The sequence below is a fragment of the Schistocerca americana genome, chromosome 8, assembly GCF_021461395.2.
Source record: "Schistocerca americana isolate TAMUIC-IGC-003095 chromosome 8, iqSchAmer2.1, whole genome shotgun sequence".
In the NCBI taxonomy this organism is placed as follows: domain Eukaryota; kingdom Metazoa; phylum Arthropoda; class Insecta; order Orthoptera; family Acrididae; genus Schistocerca; species Schistocerca americana.
In genome coordinates, this window is record NC_060126.1 from 194,771,617 (window position 1) to 194,795,659 (window position 24,043).

General features: G+C 46.9%; 1 protein-coding gene across 1 annotated transcript in view; it reads left to right on the forward strand.

The window, feature by feature from the left end:
- The first annotated feature begins 1,411 nt into the window (after window positions 1-1,411).
- LOC124544784 (tryptophan--tRNA ligase, mitochondrial) overlaps window positions 1,412-24,043 on the forward strand; it is a 65,277-nt gene continuing 42,645 nt past the window's right edge. The window contains exons 1-2 of the mRNA XM_047123467.1: window positions 1,412-1,621; window positions 2,042-2,206. Coding sequence (XP_046979423.1) covers window positions 1,508-1,621; window positions 2,042-2,206 — 279 coding nt within the window. The 5' untranslated portion in view covers window positions 1,412-1,507. The remainder of the gene's footprint in view (window positions 1,622-2,041; window positions 2,207-24,043) is intronic.

A 24,043-nucleotide genomic window follows, 5' to 3' on the forward strand; every position in this document is an offset into this window, starting at 1 on the left:
TCACAGAATCATCAGAGTTTCTGGTTCAAGCATTCCACTTGACTGAAAACCAGGGGGCCACTATATGTTTGTTAAATAATGCTGCAGAGTATGAGCTTCGTTAAAGCTCTGTGAGTAAGACTGGTAATGTAACCCTCTCTGCTAGTTGCTGCAATGATCCAAGTATGTGCTTGGAACCCAGACATTCCAACATGTGCCACAATCTGTAGTTGGCTGTACCCTGTTGCCTCAATGGCTGCCTGAGTAGCCTCTTCAACATGCTGAATGAGGACCCCAGGCACACACACTGACTGCAATTGGTGTTTTGTCCCATCCCTTGCCTCTTTTCTCCTAAGGAGGACCATTATTCGCCATACATGGAACTACCGATGATTAATAAAGGACTATCCTTTTGTGTTTGCCCTCTCTTGACACACGACAAAGCAGGTTTTCTCAAAACAGGTGAAGAGACTCCCACTGGCTCAGTATCAGTTTCAGTGAAAGACAGCACCACGAACTTGTATGTTAGAGGGATCAGTATAACACTCTGAGTCCTCCCTGGTAGCTGTCTACCCTGTAGAGGACGCCTAGATCCACCAGTTACACGTCACTTACAGTGAGATGGATGGGTAATGATTGGGCCATTATTTCCTGCACAAGAGACGGTGTCCTTACAACCTTAACGGATCTTTGGTAGATCTGCTGCACGACTCTTGGTAGCCATGCCAACCGATTGACAGTAGTCAGGGCGATTTCCAGCTACTTACGAATTGTAACCAACTCATCCACTGCCTGAGAATAGCAAACACAGTGAGGCTGCATTACTCGTGGTACAGTATTTTACAGAACAGTAAACACGTTATGCCTAGTGCAATGTTTCACAGAATGTTAATGAAGTAACCTTATACTAAGCGTTCTGATTCTCTTTTAATTCATGAGTTTGATATGTTACAAATATTGTCAGTGTTCTATTGGAATTTAAGTAATTTATAGTCAAAATCGAGGTATCTACTACGACAACTAAATATTTGGTGCGAGTTTTACTACTACTCTGAAGCGTTTTTCAAGTTATGGTTGCTAAGAAAGTTCGACAGTAGTATTAATTTACGATAAATATAGACAATATACACTCCTATTAAAAGAGAGAACTAGCGTCACACGATGTGCTACTTATTCATATTTGCACAGAGCAGAGATCTGCGCAAACAGATCGTTGCATGTGGACGGGCCTTTACAGTGATTTATTGCATGCACAGACATATGTGCAAATATCTGCCCTGACAGTTCGTTGCGGGTGTATGGGAATCACTCGTGCGTGTCGGGGTCGAAGTAAAACGATCGACTGCAGGTGATATCGCTTGCGATCAGCCACTCTAGTGAATGTTCTATCGATTAGTTGACTGTGTAATTATTTCGAGAGTTGCTGTTTCCGTGCTTTCGGCAAGTGGTGGCGGGTTGTGTGTGTTGAAGTGGAAGTAGCTGTATAGCAAAAGAGGGGACACAAAGTAAAGGCAATGTTATTTAGATAATGATTCTTACGAGAAATTTTGTGTTTAAGTTGATATGTTTTCGTTCGTACACTGTCACAGTTGACAAGGGACAATTTTACTTTACGCAGTGCAGGTTGTTTGCTTCCAAAAAGGCGCGTAAGGGTATTTATTACTGTATTATTTTTTTGTGGCATGCTATAGTGTATAATGTATTGTTTCAGCAATACGTTGTACATAGCGCAAGAATTTCCATTTGTGGTGACGTGTAAACGCAAACATGTGCACGATTAATACGTGCTGTGAAAAATTTGCCGGTTTGTGACACATCGTTTTGATATGTAGAAAAAATGTTACGTATAAGTAGACAAGGATAAAACAGTGGAAATAAAAGAATTTGGTAACGGTAACATATGGAGCAGCATTTTCTCTCCAACAGTTGAGATGGACAAGAGATGTTAAATGACCAGTATTATGTTTGAGAATTGTATGAGACACAGGGCCACTAGTGCTTGAACTGTTGTGCTTATGTCATTCCCAGCTATCTATTAAGATTCTTGTGACGTTTGTTTTAGGAGCCAGAATGCCCAGAGCAGCGAGTATTTTCTGGAATACAACCAACAGGTGCAATCCACTTAGGGAATTATTTTGGTGCTATTCAGAAATGGGTTGAACTTCAAGATGGAGGCTGGAAAACTATATTTAGCATTGTGGATCACCACGCGATGACTATCCCACAAGTAAGTGCTGAAGCTGTTTTTTTTTTTTTTTTTTTTCTGTCCATACTTGCCATGTAGTGTAGCATGTTGGATGGGTGACTGAATATCAGTCATCATACTGCTCCTACAGATTTTTTTCTGTCGCCTCCTACCCCCCCTCCCCCCAACTCTGACTGTGATTTGCATATGTTTAAAGCGGAATAACTGAACATTGTGGTACCACCCTTCAGCTTTGATCAGTAACTGCAAGAAACCTATATTTCGAGCTCTACAGTGTTGCAAACATGACGTCATCCATTACAAATTCGAACACAAAAATAAAACAACAATGTGAATTATGTGGTTTTGGGCAGGTCAAGCTAAGAACATGTCAATACTGATAATGAAGACATTAATAAACATATATGTACTCGAAAATCTAACAAACGCAATCCTCAATAATAAAGAAAAACACTGGTCTTGGTAATTTCACTTGATCTATATAGATGGCAGTACATGATACCATGAACCAACACATTGTGCCAAAACCTGGTACTGTAAATTTCTCTTGATCTATACATCACAAATGAAATCCATGATACCATAAAACCACAAACAACTCTACAAATATCATATCAGACACTTCATTTGACCCACATAACTACTGGAGTATGTGATATTGCAACACCTGAACTTAGTCTTACACCTTATATCAAAAACCTAACCACACTAAATTAGGTAAAACAAACTACCTACCATCCCAGCATAATTACATACAACTGACAGCACAATCGAAAAATTCATTAAAAAAAATTGAATTCACACCAATTTTGAAATACAAGACACACTTAGATTTGCACATAAACACTCAGACCTTACATATTAAATATACATACTTCACTTACTGGTCTGAGATGGAATGACTTTGGTCAATCCCATATCCTCTTAAGAAACATGACACTTCATGGGAAATACGGAAGTGTCCGATCCCACCCGTCTGCTTTGACCCATGACGTACGTCACAAATATGGCGGAAACAAAAACACACACACTCACTTTCCACAAGAAACCTAATGACACTACCAGGACAAGCGCGGGAAATGGGATGTTTTGGGTGGGGGGCAAACTAAATATAAACAAATTTAGACACCTTGCATAGCTACAACGTGTAAGTGAAGACAGCCATGCATGAATACCCACCCACCTCCCCAGGGGTCGTAACCCCTGCAACCCATAGAAGATGCTTCAGTAGCTGATTAGTGTTTTTTGTCTTTTTTTTTTTAAAAAAAAATCTCACGGGATAGAACGAACAGATCAGAAAGATAAATATAATAAACTAAAACAGGAATTGGAGGAAACAGATAATTAAAATAAGTAATAAGTGTTTTTAAATTACAAAAAAAATCTCACGAGATAGAACGAACAGATCAGAAAAGTAAATAAAAAAAGATAAAACAGAACTGGAGACAGCCACACTCAAACCAAACTCCGCACCGTCATGACGTCACACATGACAACACCCTTACGTCACGGGTCAAAGCCGACGCGTGGGATCGGACGCTTCTGTCGACCCCTAATTGCTTACAGTACATGAAGTGGGGTCGAAATAAGCGTCCGATCCCACGCGTCGGCTTTGACCCGTGACGTAAGGGTGTTGTCTCGTGTGACGTCATGACGGCGCGGAGTTTGGTTTGAGTGTGGCTGTCTCCAGTTCTGTTTTATCTTTTTTTATTTACTTTTCTGATCTGTTCGTTCTATCTCGTGAGATTTTTTTTAAAATTTAAAAACACTTACTACTTATTTTAATTATCTGTTTCCTCCAATTCCTGTTTTAGTTTATTATATTTATCTTTCTGATCTGTTCGTTCTATCCCGTGAGATTTTTTTTTAAAAAAAAAGACAAAAAACACTAATCAGCTACTGAAGCATCTTCTATGGGTTGCAGGGGTTACGACCCCTGGGGAGGTGGGTGGGTATTCATGCATGGCTGTCTTCACTTACACGTTTTAGCTACGCAAGGCGTCTAAATTTGTTTATATTTAGTTTTCCCCCCCACCCAAAACATCCCATTTCCTGCGCTTGTCCTGTTAGTGTCATTAGGCTTCTCGTGGAAAGTGTGTATGTTTGTTTTTGTTTCCGCCATATTTGTGACGTCATGGGTCAAAGCAGACGGGTGGGATCGGACGCTTCCGTATTTCTGCAATTAGACCAAGCAATCGCAGGAATTTAGTGATGATCAACATTTCATCCCCCATTGCAGAATTCAGTGACGTACTCTTGAACTTTGTTGCCATATCCGTAACTTAAAAAGTGAGACATATAGTTAGATCTCCATCCATAAAGATATACATTGCACTAATAATTCTGAACTTGAAACCATATCTATTGCCCAAAACTGCCAACATACAAATAAATCGGTAACAAACCGCCACACCAAGCGAGGTGGCGCAGTGGTTAGCACACTGGACACGCATTTGGGGGGACGATGCGTTAAGCCCGTGTCTGGTCATCCTGATTTAGGTTTTGTGTGATTTCCCTAAATTGCTTCTGCAAATGCCAGGATGGTTCCTTTTAAATGGTACAGCTGACTTCCTTCCCCATCCTTCCTTGATCTGATGGGACTGATGACCTCTGTTTGGTCCCTTCCCCCCAATCAACCAATCAAACTGCCACAGATATGGCCAGTATTAATCTTAAAATCAGTGCTGAAGCAGTACCGTGCAGTAAATCTCAAACCATGTACAAACGAAAACACTCCAAACTAAAGAGTGCCACTCAACACTCCAACATATCCTCAGGAAACATGATCCATTTCAAATGTGCTGCACGACCATGCTGTCACACAACACAGTTATGTCATGAGTCAAAGCAGGCAAATATTACTATAAACTTAGGGTCACCCTGAAAATTGTGTGGAGACTGACTTCGTTTTAAAGTGAGTCCACAACTCCCTGACTAAGTCAATTAACGCACAGGAGGAATGCAAGTGTGCCCCCCCACCAAAAGACTCATTCATGTTTTGCAAATAAACTATGAAAACTGTGGGGTCGACAGAAACATCCGATCCCGCGCGCCGGCTTTGACCCGTGACGTAAGGGTGTTGTCGTGTGTGACGTCATGACGGCGCGGAGTTTGGTTTGAGTGTGGCTGTCTACAGTTCTGTTTTATCTTTTTTTATTTACTTTTCTGATCTGTTCGTTCTATCTCGTGAGATTTTTTTTTTTTAATTTAAAAACACTTACTACTTATTTTAATTATCTGTTTCCTCCAATTTCTGTTTTAGTTTATTATACTTATCTTTCTGATCTGTTCGTTCTATCCCGTGAGATTATTTTTTTTAAAAAAAGACAAAAAACACTAATCAGCTTCTGGAGCTTCTTCATCTTCTATGGGTTGCAGGGGTTACGACCCCTGGGGAGGTGGGTGGGTATTCATGCATGGCTGTCTTCACTTACACGTTTTAGCTACGCAAGGCATCTAAATTTGTTTATATTTAGTTTGCCCCCCACCCAAAACACCCCATTTCCCGCGCTTGTCCCGTTAGTGTCAATAGGCTTCTTGTGGAAAGTGTGTGTGTGTGTTTTTTTGTTTCCGCCATATTTGTGATGTCATGGGTCAAAGCAGACGGGCGGGATCGGACGCTTCCATATTTCCAAACTGTGTGTGTATTTCCTCTCTTCAGTTAGTTTGCGCATGTTGTGATAGGTGACATCATACATGTGTAGCAAATAGAGAGAGAACAGAACACTAGCAATGTTTGTATGTTTCTTTATTTTGTTTTGAAACCTAGGTGCAGTAATGAACTGACAAGAAGTTGGGCAAACGTGCAGCGGCTGCGCAGTGGCCGGTAGCGCAGTTGCCTGTAACCTAGTGTTGTCGTGTAAAGCCTAGTTTACATGATGACACTAGGCTGCAGGCAACTGCGCTACTGGCCACTGCGCATGTGCGCTGCGCATTTGCGCAACTCGTTAGTGAAACTAAACACTTTCAAGGTGTTGCAACTTTGGCGACACTAGTTGCACGAGGTTTTGAGGTTATGTGTGTTCGTAGATTGTAGACAAACTGAAATATGAGGTGTGGGACGGAGAATAATGTTCGCTTTTTGGATATCTATGCTTTGCATAGGTGGGATTTCAGTGGTGCTGATTACAAAAATAATCAACATATTGCTGCCACTGAGTCCGTTATGTGTGATCATAACGTAGATGGTTTGACAATATCTGAGCTTCAGGGCAAAATTTATTGAGTTAGGAGCACATATACAACTGAATTAAGAAAAATACAAGCAAGTGTAATTCTAGCTGTGGCAATGCTCTCGTCTACAAGACTGAAATCCCATTGTTCAATTTGGCCAACTCTTTGTTAAGCAATATTGTTGACAGGAGAGAAGGCTATACAAATTCAAGAAGCTGCCTTCTGTATTCAATATTCATCTATTTAAAATGTCGCTGCAGTGCTCCTTTTTCACATATGTCAGGATTTTGAAATATTGCCCATGTTCAGATCTATCTTCAAGAGAGTAGTTTGCAAACCATTCTCTTCTTAATGCAGCCTGATTCGAATAATTATTGCTGTTAATGTCAATAATTATTTCTGTTAATGTTAATAACTGCTGGTGTTAATGAAAAGGCGTCATCACCAACTACAACTGCGTCTTATAGCATGACGAGTGTTCTCGATTGTAATGCATGCAATGTGATATGTAATATCAGCTCTGGTGAAAGTGCTTCATGCACGATTTCAGCAAGGGTGCTGAACAACAGAGCTGATGTCTTTCCTTCATCCAGTCACGAGTCATAACATGTTTCTTATTTTTTTCTTGTGCAGTGATTCCACGCAAAAAGCTTTAACTCCATCACAACTCGTGCATCGTGTTGCTACCAAAACTTTCATTTCAGACACGACTCAGGGACCCACAAAACGACGAAACTGAAGTGTATACTGGTGTTGCCGTGTCTACAGTCACATATGAAACCATTTACTTGCAACTCATTCCACGGAACGAGTAGCGCAACCCAATGTCGTCGTGTAAACTAGGCTGTACTTTCAAAGGAAATTTCCTTTTACACAAAATAATGTACAATGAATTTCTTAAATCACAGAGTGTTTGACTCTTATTTAAAAATCAACTCTTTGAGGACGAGCCATTTAGAAGAATTTCGAGCCCAGATCAGACATTTATCGTTATTAAACATTTTACTGGCACATTTGTATGATGTATCTTAAAGTGTAACATGTGCATAAAGAACAACATTATATGTGCAAGCTTAACTTCTCTTGCAGCATATTAATCTATAGGTAGTGGTGAGCGAGCGAGTTAATTACGACAATAATCACTCGCACTCCCATCACTTACTATGAATATTTTTACTCTCGCAGTGTATACACAATGCATGTAGCATGAGCGCGTACTACAGAGAACTGATCTGGCTTAGATATGTTGTTCTCGCTGTGGTAGGATATCGATACTTTTAGGGGGTGAGCCAGTGGTTCTAGATCCCCACAAATCTTAGAGACCAATATTATATGTGAAAACTTTGCTTTTCTTGTAGCAACAATATGTATATTAATGTAATCCATTAACTTTTCCTATTTGTGTGTTCACGCAACTTAACAGTGATGCTATTCACTGAGTAAATCACGTGTTGTGTACTTTGAATATCTGCTGCCATCGTCTGGCGAGATCACATGACATGAGCTATCACTGGCTTACAAAAGAGCATTGCAGTCTCGATTTTAATGCTTCAGAAAGTAACATGCGGTGTTTGGTGGAATTTGGATTTATACTTTTGTAATACAAAAATATACAGCGTACATGTTGTTGTACATCAAAGATCTTTCCAAAATGTGATTATTATTTTTTTCCTTGAGTTTCATTTTCTAAAGTGCTGAGAAATTCTACGCTGGTGTATAAAACCATAGCCATTCAAAGGATTGATAACTTGTACACTTCCGAGAGGAAGTATGCTGTCACTTACCACGGAAAAGTGTATTTTCACCCAGGAGAAAATATATTTTGTAACAAGTAAATCAGGGAATTTTTTTCCTTTTCCACGTACACACCCTGGACCATATCTGGCAATAATAGAGGCCTGACAAACGATGGGGCATGTTGTGAATGATGTCCTCAATCTCATGTTGAGGCAGTAACACCTAGTCTTTCTGCAGCACTGCTTGCAAGTCTTGGAGAGTGGTTGGTGGATGCTGATGTGATGCAGCCTTTGTCCCTAGTGTATCCGACATGCTCTGTGAGATTCAGATCGGCAGAGCGAGCAGGCTGTACCATGCGTGCAGTATATTCTGTTTCCAAGAAAACATCAACCACACTTGCTCTGTGAGGTTGAGCATTATCGTCCAGAAATACAAAATCTGGACCCACAGCACCTCGCAGCAACTGCACGAGGTCCCAAGACCTCGTCGTGATACCTAACAGAAGTTAAACCTTGCCGATTTAACTGTACAATTTCATGAAGATATGTTTGAGTGGTTAATCCCTGCCCACACCATTTGGAATCATCCTCGATATCGGTGTCTTTCCACGATGGTTGGGTCCTGGAATCATGTTCTACAATCCCTTCAGATGCAATTCCATTAAGAGTCATTGTCCTGACCAAATCAGGACTCATATTGACCCACTGTTCGAGGTACGCAAGCGGTAGGTCTCCAACAATAAAGAACACTCTGCCAAAGCCTTCTGTACACCGTTTGTCTCACTACAACACATCCAATGTATGCTTTGAGGTCAGATGCCATTTGCCATGCAGTACTAAAGCAGTATTGTCATACACTTACGTCCAAATGATGGTTTTCTCTTTCTGATGTTACAAATGGTCAGCCCTGCCCTGGTCTTCATGAAACAATTTCGATCTCTCTAAACTGTTGCCACATCCGGTAAACAACAGAACGAATCACATTAAGCCATTGGGCGACATCAGTTTGTGACTGTCCTGCTTCCATTCCTCCCATGGACTTCCACCACAAAGAGCCTGATCAGTGTCTTCTCTGTGTCATACTGCACAATCTGTGACCGTGCACACAGTGATAGTGAATGTGGGACTATCCAGCAAACACTATTCCATTTGAGAGGTGCCCCGACATCATTGTTGGTGTGGTCGTCCATTGGCGAGAATACCATGTACCATATGAGAATGCCATGTACCATGCAGAACATGATTGTATGGACATCTGTTGACAGTTTATATGATTATCTCATGAATTAGACACAGGAGTGGGAGACAGAGGCTTGTTGCTTTAATTTTGGACACCAGTGTAGTATGATTTATCACATGTCGACTCCAGTGCTTGGGGATCTAGTCCTTGAGAGTATTGTGTGTTTTGCAAAAACAAACAATGTCTGATGGGATAGCAGCAATCAGTGATTGTATAATGTTACTTATAATCCGTCTTGATTGCAAATTTTTTTTATTTATATGACCTGTTTCGGTTCATCAGTAACTGAAATATCGGGTCTGAAGATCGTTCTGGATGAACCGAAACCGGTCATATGAATAAAAAAATAAGGTTGTGTGTCCAATAATTTGGTAGACTTTGTGTAATGGTTGGTAGCTTTGTTATTGTCCATTGCACTCTTCTCTTGGTTTTGTACTGTTTTTCTGCAATGTTTGCTTGTATTCCTCCCAGAGGGGTGACTGCACACTCTAGTACAAATCTCATGTATATTTTCCCCCCAGGGGCTCAGCATTTGGTTGCTGGGTATGGGCTTGGCGACCCTGGGTTCCTGAACTGGGGACTGGTAAGAGCCACCGGTCCTCTGTTGCCATAAGTTCCAGGAGTACTTCAGTGACCCTTATGAGGCACAGTGGTGGAATGTTGTGTGTTTTGGAGAATGGGGGTCTTGGCTTCACCGCCTGGACCATGAGTAAGGTACACACCTGCAGAAAAAAAGAAAGGAAAAAAGAAAAAAGCCTCAACCTCAAGGTATGCTGTGAGGAGAATGGCTGTTGAGGTAAAATAGTCTCTAGCAGCAACCTCTGGGTCACCTGCCACCCACTCACCCTCCCTCGTTGTACGCTCTTCCTGGTTCGACAGTTGTTTCCCTAGTATCTCGTAGGATCCATATGGAACAGTCTCATCAAACTTCTACTCCTGACAGGACAAGTGTATCGTCAAGTAGCACCTACCCCCACTCATCAAAGAGAGCTCAGTTGGTCAAACCTCCCAAAAAGAAGTCTCAGAATCATAGTAACAGGGCATTAGTATGCCATAGCACTTTCATTGTAATCAAGAGAACAACGGGAACCTTTTAAAAGGTCTCCCTTTTCTATATTTACAAGATATTGGAAGGTATTGCTGAGTCCCTAAAAATGGAACACTTCTAGTTCGAAACTGCTAAGTAAACCAAGTATCTAAGCGTCTGGGATGTAAGGCATTCGGTGGCTACCCAGTCAAGGCTGAGTTGCATAGTAACCTCAATTTTAGTAGGTACGTGGGTACCTGCTCCAATATAATGGAAGTGGACCCTGTGGAGTTTAATGAAGAATGGAAAAATATGGGCATCACAGAAGTGCAGAGCTATATGAAAAGAGTCAATGGTAAATTGGACAAATCTGCAACATTTATTGTAACATTTAGTACTCAAGAATTACCTGAACATATTCTTTCAGGGTACATCTGTCTTAAGGTTCGCCTGTGAGTTCCTAACCCAGTGCGATGCTTCCAACGACAAAGATTTGGTCACACTATTATGGGATGTAATGGGAGGGCTATGTGTGGCAATTGCGGAGGCTCAGCTCATGAATCAGGAAATTCTTGTACACTTCCTCTGAAATGTGAAACAGCTACAGGGATCACCCAGTGTCGACCCCCCTGCGGGTCCGGGGGTTAGAATAGGCCCGAGGTATTCCTGCCTGTCGTAAGAGGCAACTAAAAGGAGTCCCTCCTCCTCAAGGGGATAGTTAGCACCTGCGTCCGGAGACGGACAGTTCCACGACCTATATTTGAGGTCATTTTGGTTTTTCACTTCTTCTCGTTTCTTCCTTCTTTTGGTTGGTTCCTTTCTTTGTTCTTCTCCATCTCACTGTCTTCCTTACTCTTTCCCTTGCCTTCTTCTCCTTGCTTTCTTCTCCTTGCCTTCTTCTCCTTGCCTTCTTCTCCTTGCCTTCTTCTCCTTGCCTTCTTCTCCTTGCCTTCTTCTCCTTGCCTTCTTCTCCTTGCCTTCTTCTCCTTGCCTTCTTCTCCTTGCCTTCTTCTCCTTGCCTTCTTCTCCTTGCCTTCTTCTCCTTGCCTTCTTCTCCTTGCCTTCTCTGGTCTCCGCCTCGGCATTTGAGACAGTCTGTCCTCTCTCCCCCTCTCTCTCTTCTTTTTCCTCTTCTTCCTTCCTCCCTGTGCGCGCCTGAAGGCCGACCCACGCGTTCGCAAGCGTAGCCGGTGACGGGGTAACGCGTAATTCCCCGCCCTGGGTAGACAAGTAAGGCACGCACGTACCCCCTGGTAAAGGCCAGGCCCAGGGAGGGGTGATTGCCTGAGCTGATACCCTCTGACCATGCCGATTGGTCCCTCTGTCTGTTTCTCGGGAGGTGTGACCTGAGGTGTAAACATTCACCTAAGGCGGGAGTGCCCTCTGAGAGGGTCCCCACAAGGAAGGAGCGCGCCATCGGAGACGCTGGCAATCATGGGGGATTCCTCCGCAATGGATTTCTCTTCTTCTTCTCTCTCGACTTCTGCCCACAAACTGAAACTTGACCAGCCACCAGTGACAAAAGTACTACCACCTGCCCCACAGTTCCTCGTAGTTTCTTGATCTGAGGACGGAAAGGATTTTTCCTCTGTCAACCCTTTTGTTATCCAGAAAGGCGTAGATGCCATAGCCGGATCTGTCAAGTCTTGTACCAGATTGCGTAATGGTACCTTGTTACTAGAAACTGAGAGTGCCTTTCAGGCACAAAAACTGCTTCGGGCCACACTCCTGTACACGTTCCCTGTCCGGGTGGAGGCTCACCGCACTTTGAATTCGTCTCGTGGTGTGGTATATACTAGATCACTCGACGGATTGACTGACGAGGAGATTCAGTCTTTCCTCGCTGAGCAGGGCGTGACGGCTGTCCATAGGGTCATGAAAAAGGTCAACAATGACCTTGTACCGATCCGGACACTTCTCTTGGCCTTTGATAGTGTTCAGCTGCTGTCGCGTATCAAAGCGGGCTACAAGGTTATTTCTGTTCGCCCCTATGTCCCGACACCTACGCGCTGCTACCAGTGTCAGCGTTTTAATTACACTCGCCAGTCTTGTTCCAATGCGGCTAAATGTGTCACTTGTGGCAGGGATGCCTATGAGGGTGACTGTCCACCTCCGTCTCCTCATGTGAACTGTCAGGGTGACCATGCAGCGTCCTCCCGCGACTGTCCCATCTACAAGGAAGAACGCTGGATCCAAGAAATTCGGGTCAAAGAGAAAGTGTCCACCTCGGCTGCTCGCAAGCTATTTGCTAGTAGGAAGCCCACGCTGCTCCCAGCGAGGAAATACAGTACTGTCCTCGCTTCTCCTCAGACTACCAGGGAGGTGGCGACGCAGACATGCGATCTGACATTCAGCACCACGGTTGTCCGTTCGGCCAGTGCTAAGATCGCGCAGTCGACATCTCCTCTTCCTCCCGTCACCCCTCCGACACAAGCACCTTCATCAGCTTCTGCCAAGACGAAGACCCAGAAGTCAGATGCACGGGCCTTCAAGAAGGAACCGTCCCATGCAGACTTCCTACGTACCTCGAACTCCCAGCCGTCGACCAGTACTTCCACTAAACGACCTTCCAGGAAGGCTCATAAGAAGCACATTTCTCCTTCTCTGCCACGGCGCATTTCTTCTCCTGCGCCATCCAGCGGTTGCCGTCCCAGGCCGTCATCCGTTTCGCCTGGCCGCACTGCTGGTAGCCGAACATCTGGCCGTTCACCTGCAGAGGACGCTCCCCCTCCCGGCCATCTTAACAGGATGGCCGATGAACCTATAGAACCAATGGACGATGATTGTCCACCTACTGATAGCGGCGGCAGTGCTCGCTCGAAGCCAGGCCCTCAGCGGCCTTCGAGGTGACCCCTTCTTTCATCTTCCTTTTCTTCTTACGATGGCACTTATTCACTGGAATATTCGCAGCATTCGCTCCAACCGAGAGGACTTAAAGTTGCTGCTCCGCTTGCACCGTCCGCTTGTCGTAGCCCTCCAGGAAACGAAGCTACGCCCATGCGATCAAATTGCCTTGGCACACTACACCTCTGTGCGTTTTGACGTACCCTCTGTGGTAAGTATTCCGGCTCATGGAGGGGTTATGTTGCTGGTCCGGGATGATATTTACTACAATCCCATCACATTGCACACCGGCCTGCAGACAGTTGCCGTCCGAATTACTCTCCCCACTTTTACATTTTCCATTTGTACCGTTTACACTCCATCGTCGTCTGCCGTTACCAGGGCAGACATGATGCAAATTATTGCTCAGCTACCTGCACCATTTTTGTTAACTGGAGACTTCAATGCCCACCATCCCCTTTGGGGCTCTCCAGCATCCTGCCCGAGGGGCTCCCTATTAGCAGACCTTTTCAACCAGCTCAATCTTGTCTGCCTCAATACTGGCACCCCTACTTTTCTTTCGGACACATCTCACACCTATTCCCATTTAGACCTCTCTATATGTACTACCCAACTTGCACGCCGGTTTGAGTGGTATGCCCTTTCTGATACATATTCAAGCGACCACTTCCCGTGTGTTATCCATCTCCTGCATCATACCCCCTCTCTGTGCTCAACTAGTTGGAACATCTCCAAAGCAGACTGGGGGCTCTTCTCTTCCAGGGCGACCTTTCAGGATCAAACCTTCACAAGCTGCGATAGTCAGGTCGCACACCTCACGGAAGTCATTCTCACTGCTGCTGAATATTCCATCCCTCACACTACTTCTTCTCCACGTCGCGTACCGGTCCCCTGGTGGACCGCAGCATGTAGAGACGCTTTACGTGCTCGTCGACGTGCTTTACGCACCTTTAAAACGCCACCCTACAGTGGCGAATTGTATCAATTATAAACGATTACGTGCGCAGTGCCGTCGTATTATTAAAGAAAGCAAGAAAGCCAGCTGGGCTGCTTTCACAAGCACCTTCAACAGTTTTACTCCTTCTTCTGTTATCTGGGGTAGCCTGCGCCGGCTATCTGGCACTAAGGTCCACTCACCAGTTTCTGGCTTGACGGTCGCGAATGACGTCCTTGTGGCCCCTGAGGATGTCTCCAATGCCTTCTGCCGCTTTTTCGCAGAGGTTTCGAGCTCCGCTCATTACCACCCTGCCTTCCTCCCCCGAAAACAGGCAGAGGAGGCTAGGCCACTTAATTTCCGCTCCTCGAATCGTGCAAGTTATAATGCCCCTTTCACCATGCGGGAACTCGAAAATGCACTTGCCCGGTCACGGTCCTCCGCTCCAGGGCCTGATTCTATTCATATTCAGATGCTGAAGAACCTTTCTCCTGCAGGTAAAGGTTTCCTTCTTCGTACTTATAATCACATCTGGATTGAGGGACATGTTCCCACATGCTGGCGCGAGTGTATTGTTGTACTGATTCCTAAGCCGGGGAAGGACAAGCACTTGCCTTCCAGTTATCGACCCATCTCGCTTACCAGCTGTGTCTTTAAGGTGATGGAGCGAATGGTTAACTCTCGTTTGGTTTGGCTGCTTGAATCTCGACGCCTACTTACCCATGTACAATGTGGATTTCGTAGGTGCCGCTCTGCTGTTGACCATCTGGTTACCTTGTTGACCTTCGTTATGAATAGCTTCTTGCGGAAGCGCCCGACCGCGGCTGTGTTCTTTGATTTGGAGAAGGCTTACGACACCTGTTGGAGGGCGGGCATTCTCCGCACCATGCATACATGGGGCCTTCGCGGTCGCCTCCCTCTTTTTATTCGTTCCTTTTTAATGGATCAACAGTTCAGGGTACGTGTGGGTTCTGTCCTGTCAGTCACCTTTCGCCAGGAGAATGGGGTGCCACAGGCCTCAGTTTTGAGCTCTCTTCGCCATAGTGATCAATCCAATAATGGATTGCCTCCCAGCTGATGTATCAGGCTCCCTTTTCGTGAACGATTTTACCATCTATTGCAGCGCGCAGCGTACATGTTTCCTGGAGCGCTGTCTTCAGCGTTCTCTTGACCGTCTTTACTCCTGGAGTGTCGCCAATGGCTTCCGTTTTTCTGCCGAGAAGACGGTCTGTATTAACCTCTGGTGCTACAAAGAGTTTCTCCCACCGTCCTTACGACTCGGTCCCGTTGCTCTCCCATTCGTGGAGACAACAAAATTTTTAGGTCTTATATTTGACAGGAAACTTAGCTGGTCTCCACAAGTGTCATATTTGGCTGCCCGTTGTACCCATTCTCTAAATGTCCTCAGTGTTCTCAGTGTTATGTCGTGGGGAGTGGATCGAACCGTCCTACTTCGCCTATATCGGTCAATCGTCCGCTCCAAGCTGGATTATGGGAGCTTCGTATACTCCTCTGCACGGCCGTCCATCTTACGCTGCCTCAACTCCATACAACATTGGGGTTTACGTCTTGCGATCAGAGCGTTTTATACTAGTCCCGTCGAGAGTCTTCTTGCTGAAGCCGGTGAATTGCCACTCACCTACCGGTGCGATATACTGCTTTGTCGGTATGCCTGTTGGCTACTGTCAATGCCCGACCACCCGTCTTATCGTTCCTTTTTTGACGACTCTCTTGACCGTCAATACGGGTTATATGTCTCTGCCCTGCCACCTCCTGGAGTTCACTTTCGTCGCCTCCTTCAACACCTTGATTTTTCACTCCCTGCAACCTTTAGAGTGGGCGAGAGCCACAAGCCAACTTGGCTCCAGGCTCAGGTTCGCATTCTCCTTGACCTCAGCTCGCTCCCAAAGGAGGTTACCCCCGGTTCGGTATACCATTCCTGTTTTGTCGAACTTCGTTCGAAGTTCATTAATATGACCTTCATTTATACAGATAGCTCTAAGACCAATGACGGGGTCAGGTGTTCTTTTATTGTCGGGGCACAAAGTTTCAAATACCGGCTCCATGGCCATTGTTCAGTCTTCACAGCTGAGCTCTTTGCCCTCTACCAGGCTGTTCTTTACATCTGCCGCTACTGACATTCTGCTTATGTAATCTGCTCCGATTCCCTGAGCGCCATCCAGAGCCTCAGTGATCCGTATCTGGTTCACCCTTTTGTGCACCGGATCCAACGCTCTCTTCAGCAGCTGGTGGATGACGGTTCTCCGGTTAGCTTTATGTGGGTTCCTGGCCATGTCGGTATCCCTGGGAACGAAGCTGCAGATGCCGTGGCCAAAGCTGCGGTCCTCCAGCCTCGGACAGCTTCTTGTTGTGTCCCTTCATCAGATTGTAGCAGGGTCATTTGTTGGCGCATTTTATCGCTGTGGCATGCCGATTGGGCTGCACTTACGGACAACAAGCTTCGGGTCTTGAAACCTCTTCCCGCGGCTTGGACGTCCTCCTCACGCTTTTCTCGGCGGGAGGAGGTCGTTTTGGCCCGGTTACGAATTGGACACTGCCAGTTCAGCCATCGCCATCTGCTGACGGCTGCGCCGGTGCTGTTCTGCCCATGTGGGCAATTGCTGACAGTCCGCGACATTTTAATGTCCTGTCCAGATTTTAATACACTGTGTCTTGATCTTGGCCTGCTATATACTCTAGATGCCATTTTAGCGGATGACCCAGGAGCAGCTGCTCGCGTTCTTTGTTTTATCAACTTGACAAACCTGTCTAAGGACATTTGATTATGCTGCTTTTTTAATCCTATGCCTGTCAATCTGTCTTTTATCGTGTTTTCCCTTTTAGTTGCTGTTTTAAACTTGTGCCTCGTGGTGCATTCCTAACGTAGTCTGGGCGCTAGTGACCATTGAAGTTGTGCGCCCAAAAAAAAAAAAAAAAAAAAAAAAAAGCCAGTGTCGAGCAGAATGTGTGATGTTTCAATGAAGAAAGGAAAATTCAAGAGTTGAAAGTCAAGAGACACACACCCTATGGTGCAGCTAAAAAAAGCTCTCAAAGTTATGCAACCTCCGGTTTTTGCTCCTTATTTTGCATCAGCCCTTAAGACGCCAATCACTAAGTGTGATGCCTCCACACAAACTCAGACCACAAATTTTGATACAAGCACATGCACTTGTCGGTGTATGTGGGGGAAACGTTAAACTTCAAACAAAAATCATATGGAAGCCATCAGCGATGGGCTTACCACCTAAGCCACATACCACTGCCCACCATCAGAAGCCTACAAAGCCACCTGCTCAAACCAAGCAAGCAACTCGTCTCATAAACAAGGAGAACTGTCCTTCAGAAAGGAATTCCAAGTTGAAGAAAGTGGTAGTTAACCTTTGAATCAGTGAGCTCTCTCCCTCTCAAATGGGGACCATGCTTTTGAGGATATGGACTTCCAGTCAGAAGAAATGGAGAGCCGGGAACTGGATAACATTCTCCTTGACCTCCCCGGTTTATCACTACCTCCAAGGGAGAAAGAAAAGGCCAACCATTGTGAACCAATGGCCCGTCACAGGGATTTCCGTGTTGCAGTGGAATTTAAATGGATACCACTCACATTTGGAAGAATTACAGCTCCTGGTCCAGGAGGAACCATTCTGCATCTTCTTACAAGATGCTTATTTTAAAGTCACTGAAACACCTTCATTACAGGGTTACCACCTCTACAGGAAGGACAATATTACTAGAGACAGGGCTAAATGTGACGTGGCTGTTTCAATTGATGACAGATGCCACTCCTCTCCCATTCCTCTTACCAAGCAATTGCCATGAAAGTTCTAGCACTTTTAATGTCACAGTGTGTTCTTTGCATCTTCCAACTAATGATTCTTTGGATGTAGATGCACGGACAGAGCTCTTCTGGGCACTCCCATGCTCATTTCTCCTTGTGGGGAACTTCAGTGCACCCCCCAGGGGGTCCACAACTCTTTCGTGGATACGTGCGTGGCGAGCACGGGGCCCCGAGCCATTGCAGCCTTCTTTCTCTCCTGGGCTGCATTTCCTTTCCCTTCCCCTCCTTTCCCCTCCATACCCCTTTCCCCTCGCCCTCTCCTCTCCATCTATTGGTGTCCTTGCTTATGTTGGCCCCCGCTATCCTCCTGGTTCTGTTGGTTTTACACTCCGGCTTTGTTGCGTAATCATCTCCTCCTTTTGGCATTCCTTGGTCCCCCTCTGGGGTTTGACCTCCATTCCAAAATTTCTCTTCCGTAGTGTGAGCCATTTGGGGAAGAGCACCTTACCTAGTGTCTCCGACGTGTGCCCTCCTAGTACATTCCACCTTTTCTTCTACGTCGTTGTCTGATGCTAGGGTGCATAGCCAGCACGGTAGCCAGCCCGTGTGGTGGGGTCGCTATGTACCCTTTTGGTTGAGCCCCCTGAACACACAGGGATCACACTTCTGATACCTGAGCTGTGACCTCCTCATGCATGCCTTGGAGTGGTTGCTCGTCATCCTGGAGCATCGGAACTCCCGGCAATGGCCGCCGTGCCAGACGGCCCTTGCTGTGGCTGGGTGGCGCCCGTGAGGAGAGCCCCTGATCGGAGTGGGTGGTATCAGGGCGGACGCTATGCAGATGAAACGCATACGGGTCCAAACCTCTGGCCGCTCTTCTGCGGCCGTCTCTCTGCGTGGTACTGATTCCTCAAGTGCTGCTTCTCTTGCCCCTTCGGCCTTCCCTTCCGTGGCTACCCCCTGGGAGGAGGGTCAGGCCCGTCGTCTAGGGGCAAAACCTTTCCCCCGTTATCTAGTTTGCACCAGGACTGATGGAGATACTTTCACCAGTGTCAAACCTTTATTCTTTGTGGAACACATTGAAGACAAGTTCGGCGAAGTGGACTCCCTGAGCAAGATGCGGTCGGGTTCATTACTGATAAAAACTGCTTCGGCTGCCCAATCTGCGGCCCTTCGTGCCTGTACCCATCTTGGCACAATTCCCGTGTCCATTACCCCTCACCAGTCTCTAAATATGGTACAAGGTGTGATTTTTCACAGAGACCTCATCCTTCAAACTGATGAGGAACTTCGGGACAATCTCGGACGGCAGGGTGTTCACTTTGTTCGGCGTGTTCAGAAGGGTCCTAAAGATAATCGTATTGATACTGGTGCCTTTATCCTGGCCTTTGAAGGGGATACCCTTCCTGAGAAAGTTAAGATTATGGTCTATCGCTGTGATGTGAAGCCGTACATCCCACCTCCTATGCGGTGTTTTAAGTGCTTGCGTTTTGGCCACATGTCTTCTCGCTGTACCCAGGACCCTCTCTGTGGTGACTGTGGACGTCCACTCCATGAGGGGAGTCCCTGTGTTCCCCCTCCTGTATGTGTAAATTGTCATGGTAGTCATTCTCCACGTTCAGCAGATTGCCCAGTCTATAAGAAAGAAAAAAAGATACAGGAGTATAAGTCTCTTGATCGTTTAAGCTACACAGAGGCCCGTAAGAAATATGCACGATTGCACCCTGTGTCCATGACATCTAGTTACGCCTTGGTTACATCTTCATCCCTTCCTCCCCCTTCCTTACCCCCGTCCCGGACCCCTCTCCTTCACCCCTCCCCTGCGGCTCCCACACCTTCTCCTCTGGGCGCCGCTCCCCCTCCCCAGCCGGAGAAGTGTCCCACTCCTTCGGCGTCTGCCGGTCAAGGGCGCCTCTCCCGGGATGCCCCTTCCCGGCACCTTCCAGGTCAAAGGTCTGCTGCAGCGCGGCGACCGCGAGAGCCGCGGTCTATCGGCCCTCAGGTCGCCCGGTCTCTTTCTGTTCCTGATCTTGCTGCAGCTGGCTCCATTATGCCACACAGCCCTCCTCGATCTCAGCCTGAAAAGAAGAAGAAACATAAGTCCCGGGACAAAGAGCCTCTGGTGTCACCGGAGGTCCCTTCCCCGGCTTCACAACCGGATTCTGACCTGTCGTTTATGGATGTCGCCCCCTCCTTGTCGGTGACGGGTGGGGACCCGGCGGTATGACTGGATTTAGCGTGTTCAGCTCTCATTTAAACCATCGTTCTGTGGTTCTCCAATGGAATTGTAATGGCTACTATCGTCACCTTCCGGAATTGAAATCCCTTCTTTCGTCCTACTCAGCAGCTTGTGTGGTTCTCCAGGAATCTCATTTTACTGATGCTCACTCACCGACCCTCTGTGGGTTCCGTGTTTTCTGTCGAAATCGGGTCGGACCCTTGCGGGCTTCTGGTGGCGTTTGTACGTTGGTCCGTACAGACATTGCTAGCACGTGGATTCCTCTCCAAACTACATTGGAAGCAGTTGCTGTTAGGGTCCACTTAGACTCTGCAGTCACGGTATGCAATCTTTATCTCCCTCCTGACAGGACTCTTACACCTGCTGCCTTAACCACCCTTCTTCAGCAACTTCCTCCTCCCTTCCTCCTCCTTGGGGATTTTAATGCTCATCATCCTTTGTGGGGCAGTGCCTTTCCATCTAGACGAGGTCTTCTTATAGACCAATTTATTGCAGACCACGACCTGTGCCTTCTTAATGATGGCTCCCCTACTCATTTCAGTGCTGGTCGTGGTACCTTTTCTGCCATTGATCTTTCTCTTTCTTCTCCCTCTCTCCTCCCTTCATTACACTGGTCGCCACACGACGACCTTTGTGATAGTGACCATTTCCCGTTGATTATCATGCTCCCTTCCCGCTCCCCGATGGAGAGGTTACCTCGTTGGTCTTTCCACCGCGCCGATTGGCCTCTATATACTGCACAGGTCGAGTTTTCTCCCTCTTTGTCGGGTTGTATTGATGACGTCCTACGTGACGTGTCTGACGCGATTGTTCGCGCTGCTAACCTTGCTGTCCCACGCTCATCTGGACAATTTCGTCGTCGGCAAGTCCCGTGGTGGAGTACGGCCATTGCCATTGCCATCCGCGATCGCTGTCGAGCTTTGCAACACTTTAAGAGGCACCCATCTGTAGCCAGCCTTTCTACCTTTAAGCGCCTTCGCGCTAAAGCCCGTTATTTAATCAAACAGAGCAAGCGGATATGTTGGGAACGATTCGCTTCTTCCCTTGGTTCCACTGTCCCTCTGTCACGGGTATGGGCTACACTTCGCTCTCTCCAAGGTTGCCATCGGCAGTCCACCCTCCCAGGCCTTCACCTCCCAGATGGCATTTGTACGGACCCATTAGTTCTCGCAGAACATCTTGCGACCCATTTTGCAGTGGCATCAGCGTCGGCCTCCTATCCAGCTGCTTTCCTTCATCAAAAACAGCAGGCTGAAGCTGTCACCTTATGTTTCACCAATTGTGAGTCAGAATCTTACAACGAACCTTTCACTGAATGGGAATTTCTTTCTGCTCTATCTTCTTCTCATGATACGGCTCCTGGCCCAGATTCCATTCATAACCAGCTGCTTCAACATCTCAGTGCTCCACAACGGCACCATCTTCTTCAGGTGTTTAACCGTATCTGGCTCCAGGGTGACTTCCCTTCTCAGTGGAGGGATAGCATTGTGGTTCCTGTCCTTAAGCCTGGTCAGAACCCCCTATCTGTTGACAGCTATCGGCCAATTAGTTTGACCAATGTTGGTTGTAAGTTACTTGAACGGCTGGTAGCCCGTCGGCTCACTTGGGTCCTCGAATCTCGGGATCTATTGTCCCCTTACCAGTGTGGCTTTCGAGAGGGACGATCTCCAATCGATCATTTGCTTCGCTTGGAATCCGCAGTTCGGCAGGCTTTTTCCCAGCGCCGCCATTTGGTTGCAGTGTTTTTTGACCTTCGCAAGGCCTATGACACGGCCTGGCGCCATCACATCTTACTAACCCTTCATCAGTGGGGTCTTTGGGGCCCACTCCCGATTTTTATCTGCCAGTTCCTGATCCATCGGTCATTCAGAGTTCGAGTAGGTACTGCTTTTAGTTCTCCACGGTCCCAGGAGACGGGCATCCCACAGGGTTCTGTCTTGTGTCCTTCTTTTCCTCATTGCTATCGATGGACTTGTGGCCTCTGTCGGTCCCTTGGTCGCCCCTGCCCTGTATGTGGATGATTTCTGCATTTGGGTTAGTTCGTCCTCGATGCCATCTGCAGAACGGCAGCTCCAGGTGGCTATACGGCGTGCCTCTGCATGGACCCTCTCACACGGGTTTCAATTCTCTCCTTTAAAATCGCGGGTGGTCCACTTCTGTCGCCGTACTACGGTCCACCCTGATCCAGAGCTCTATCTCGCTGCACAGAGATTGCCTGTGGTTCCACAGTTTCGTTTCCTAGGTCTTCTTTTCGACAACAAGCTCACTTGGCTGCCCCATATCAGACTCCTGAAGGTAGGATGTTTCCGTAAACTCAATGTCCTTCGCTTCCTTGCCCACTCCTCCTGGGGTGCGGACCGTTCCCTCCTCCTCCGTCTTTATCGTGCTCTAGTTCTGTCACGTTTGGACTATGGTTGTCAAGTTTATGGTTCAGCTGCTCCTTCCACGCTGCACTTGCTGGATCCAGTCCACCATCGTGGTATCCGTTTGGCCACCGGTGCCTTCCCTACTAGCCCTGTTGATAGTCTCCTGGTTGAACCTGGGATCCCCCCCCTTTCTGTTCGGCGGTCCCAGCTTCTGGTGTCTTATGCCCTTACTATCCGTTCTTCTCCCGCTCATCCTTCCTATTCTATCCTATTCCCAGACCATGGACGTCGCCCGCCTGACTCCCGCCCTCGGGCTGGTTTACCGGTTGGGCTGCGCCTTGCGTCTCTTAACCGTGATTTTCGGCTTCCTTCTTTGTCCTGTCTTCCTCGCTCCCTCCCCTCCACCCCTCCTTGGTTAGTTCCTCGGCCTCGAATTCGGATGGATCTCCGCCGCAGTCCGAAAGATTCCATCCCCCCGGTGGTGTTCCGTTCCTTTTTCCGCCAAATTTTATGGGAGTTTCGGGATGCTGTTGTTTTTTACACTGATTGCTCTAAATCTGCTGATCATGTTGGGTATGCCTTCACGTCCTTTGTTGGAACGGAAAATCATCTACTGCCACCCTCATGTGGGGTGTTTACTGCGGAATTGATGGCAATTTCCCGGGCCCTTACCTTTATTAAACAATCCCAACACAACCGCGTTTTGTTATGTACGGACTCGATGAGTGGCCTTCTTGCTATTGACCGGTGTTTCTCGCGCCATCCCTTGGTCTCTGCCATCCATGACCATCTCGCTGATCTTCACCGTGCTGCTTGTTCCATTGACTTCCTATGGGTCCCGGGCCATGTGGGTATCCCGGGTAATGAGCTCGCTGATCGTTTGGCTGGGGGAGCAGTTACTTACCCCCCGTTTTCTGTAACCCCTCCTGCAGCGGATTTACGGCTTCACATCAAATCCCACTTTGCACAGTCATGGGCCAATTCTTGGGAGGCTACTCCACTGTCTAATAAACTTCGTGCCATTAAGGTGAATCCAGGCCCATGGCGTTATTCCTTTAGCCTCTCCCGCAAGGACTCGACAACATTGTGTCGTCTCCGCATTGGCCATACCAGGCTGACCCATGGTTTCCTTTTGCGTGATGAGCCACCCCCGCTATGTGGTTGTGGAGCCTTCCAGTCAGTGGCCCACATTTTGGTTGAATGCCCCCTTCTTTTGGCTCTGCGTGCTAAGTACAGACTCCCCCACACTTTACCTTTGATGTTGGCTGACGATTCCCGGATGGTCTCTCTGGTTCTAGGTTTCCTCCGGGAGAGTGGTTTTTATTCTCAGTTTTAAAGTTTTTAATCTCCCTCTGGTGTTGGGGCAGGGCGGTGAGTGTTTGGGTGTCTCCCACTGTAGACAGTGTTCAGAGATTCCCGATTCACCTCCCTGACCGGAATCCTCTTTTCTTTCCCTTTTACTCTGTTTTTACCCCTTCTTTTTAAGGCTTGGTTAGTTTTTCTATTCCCATACGTACTTTCTGC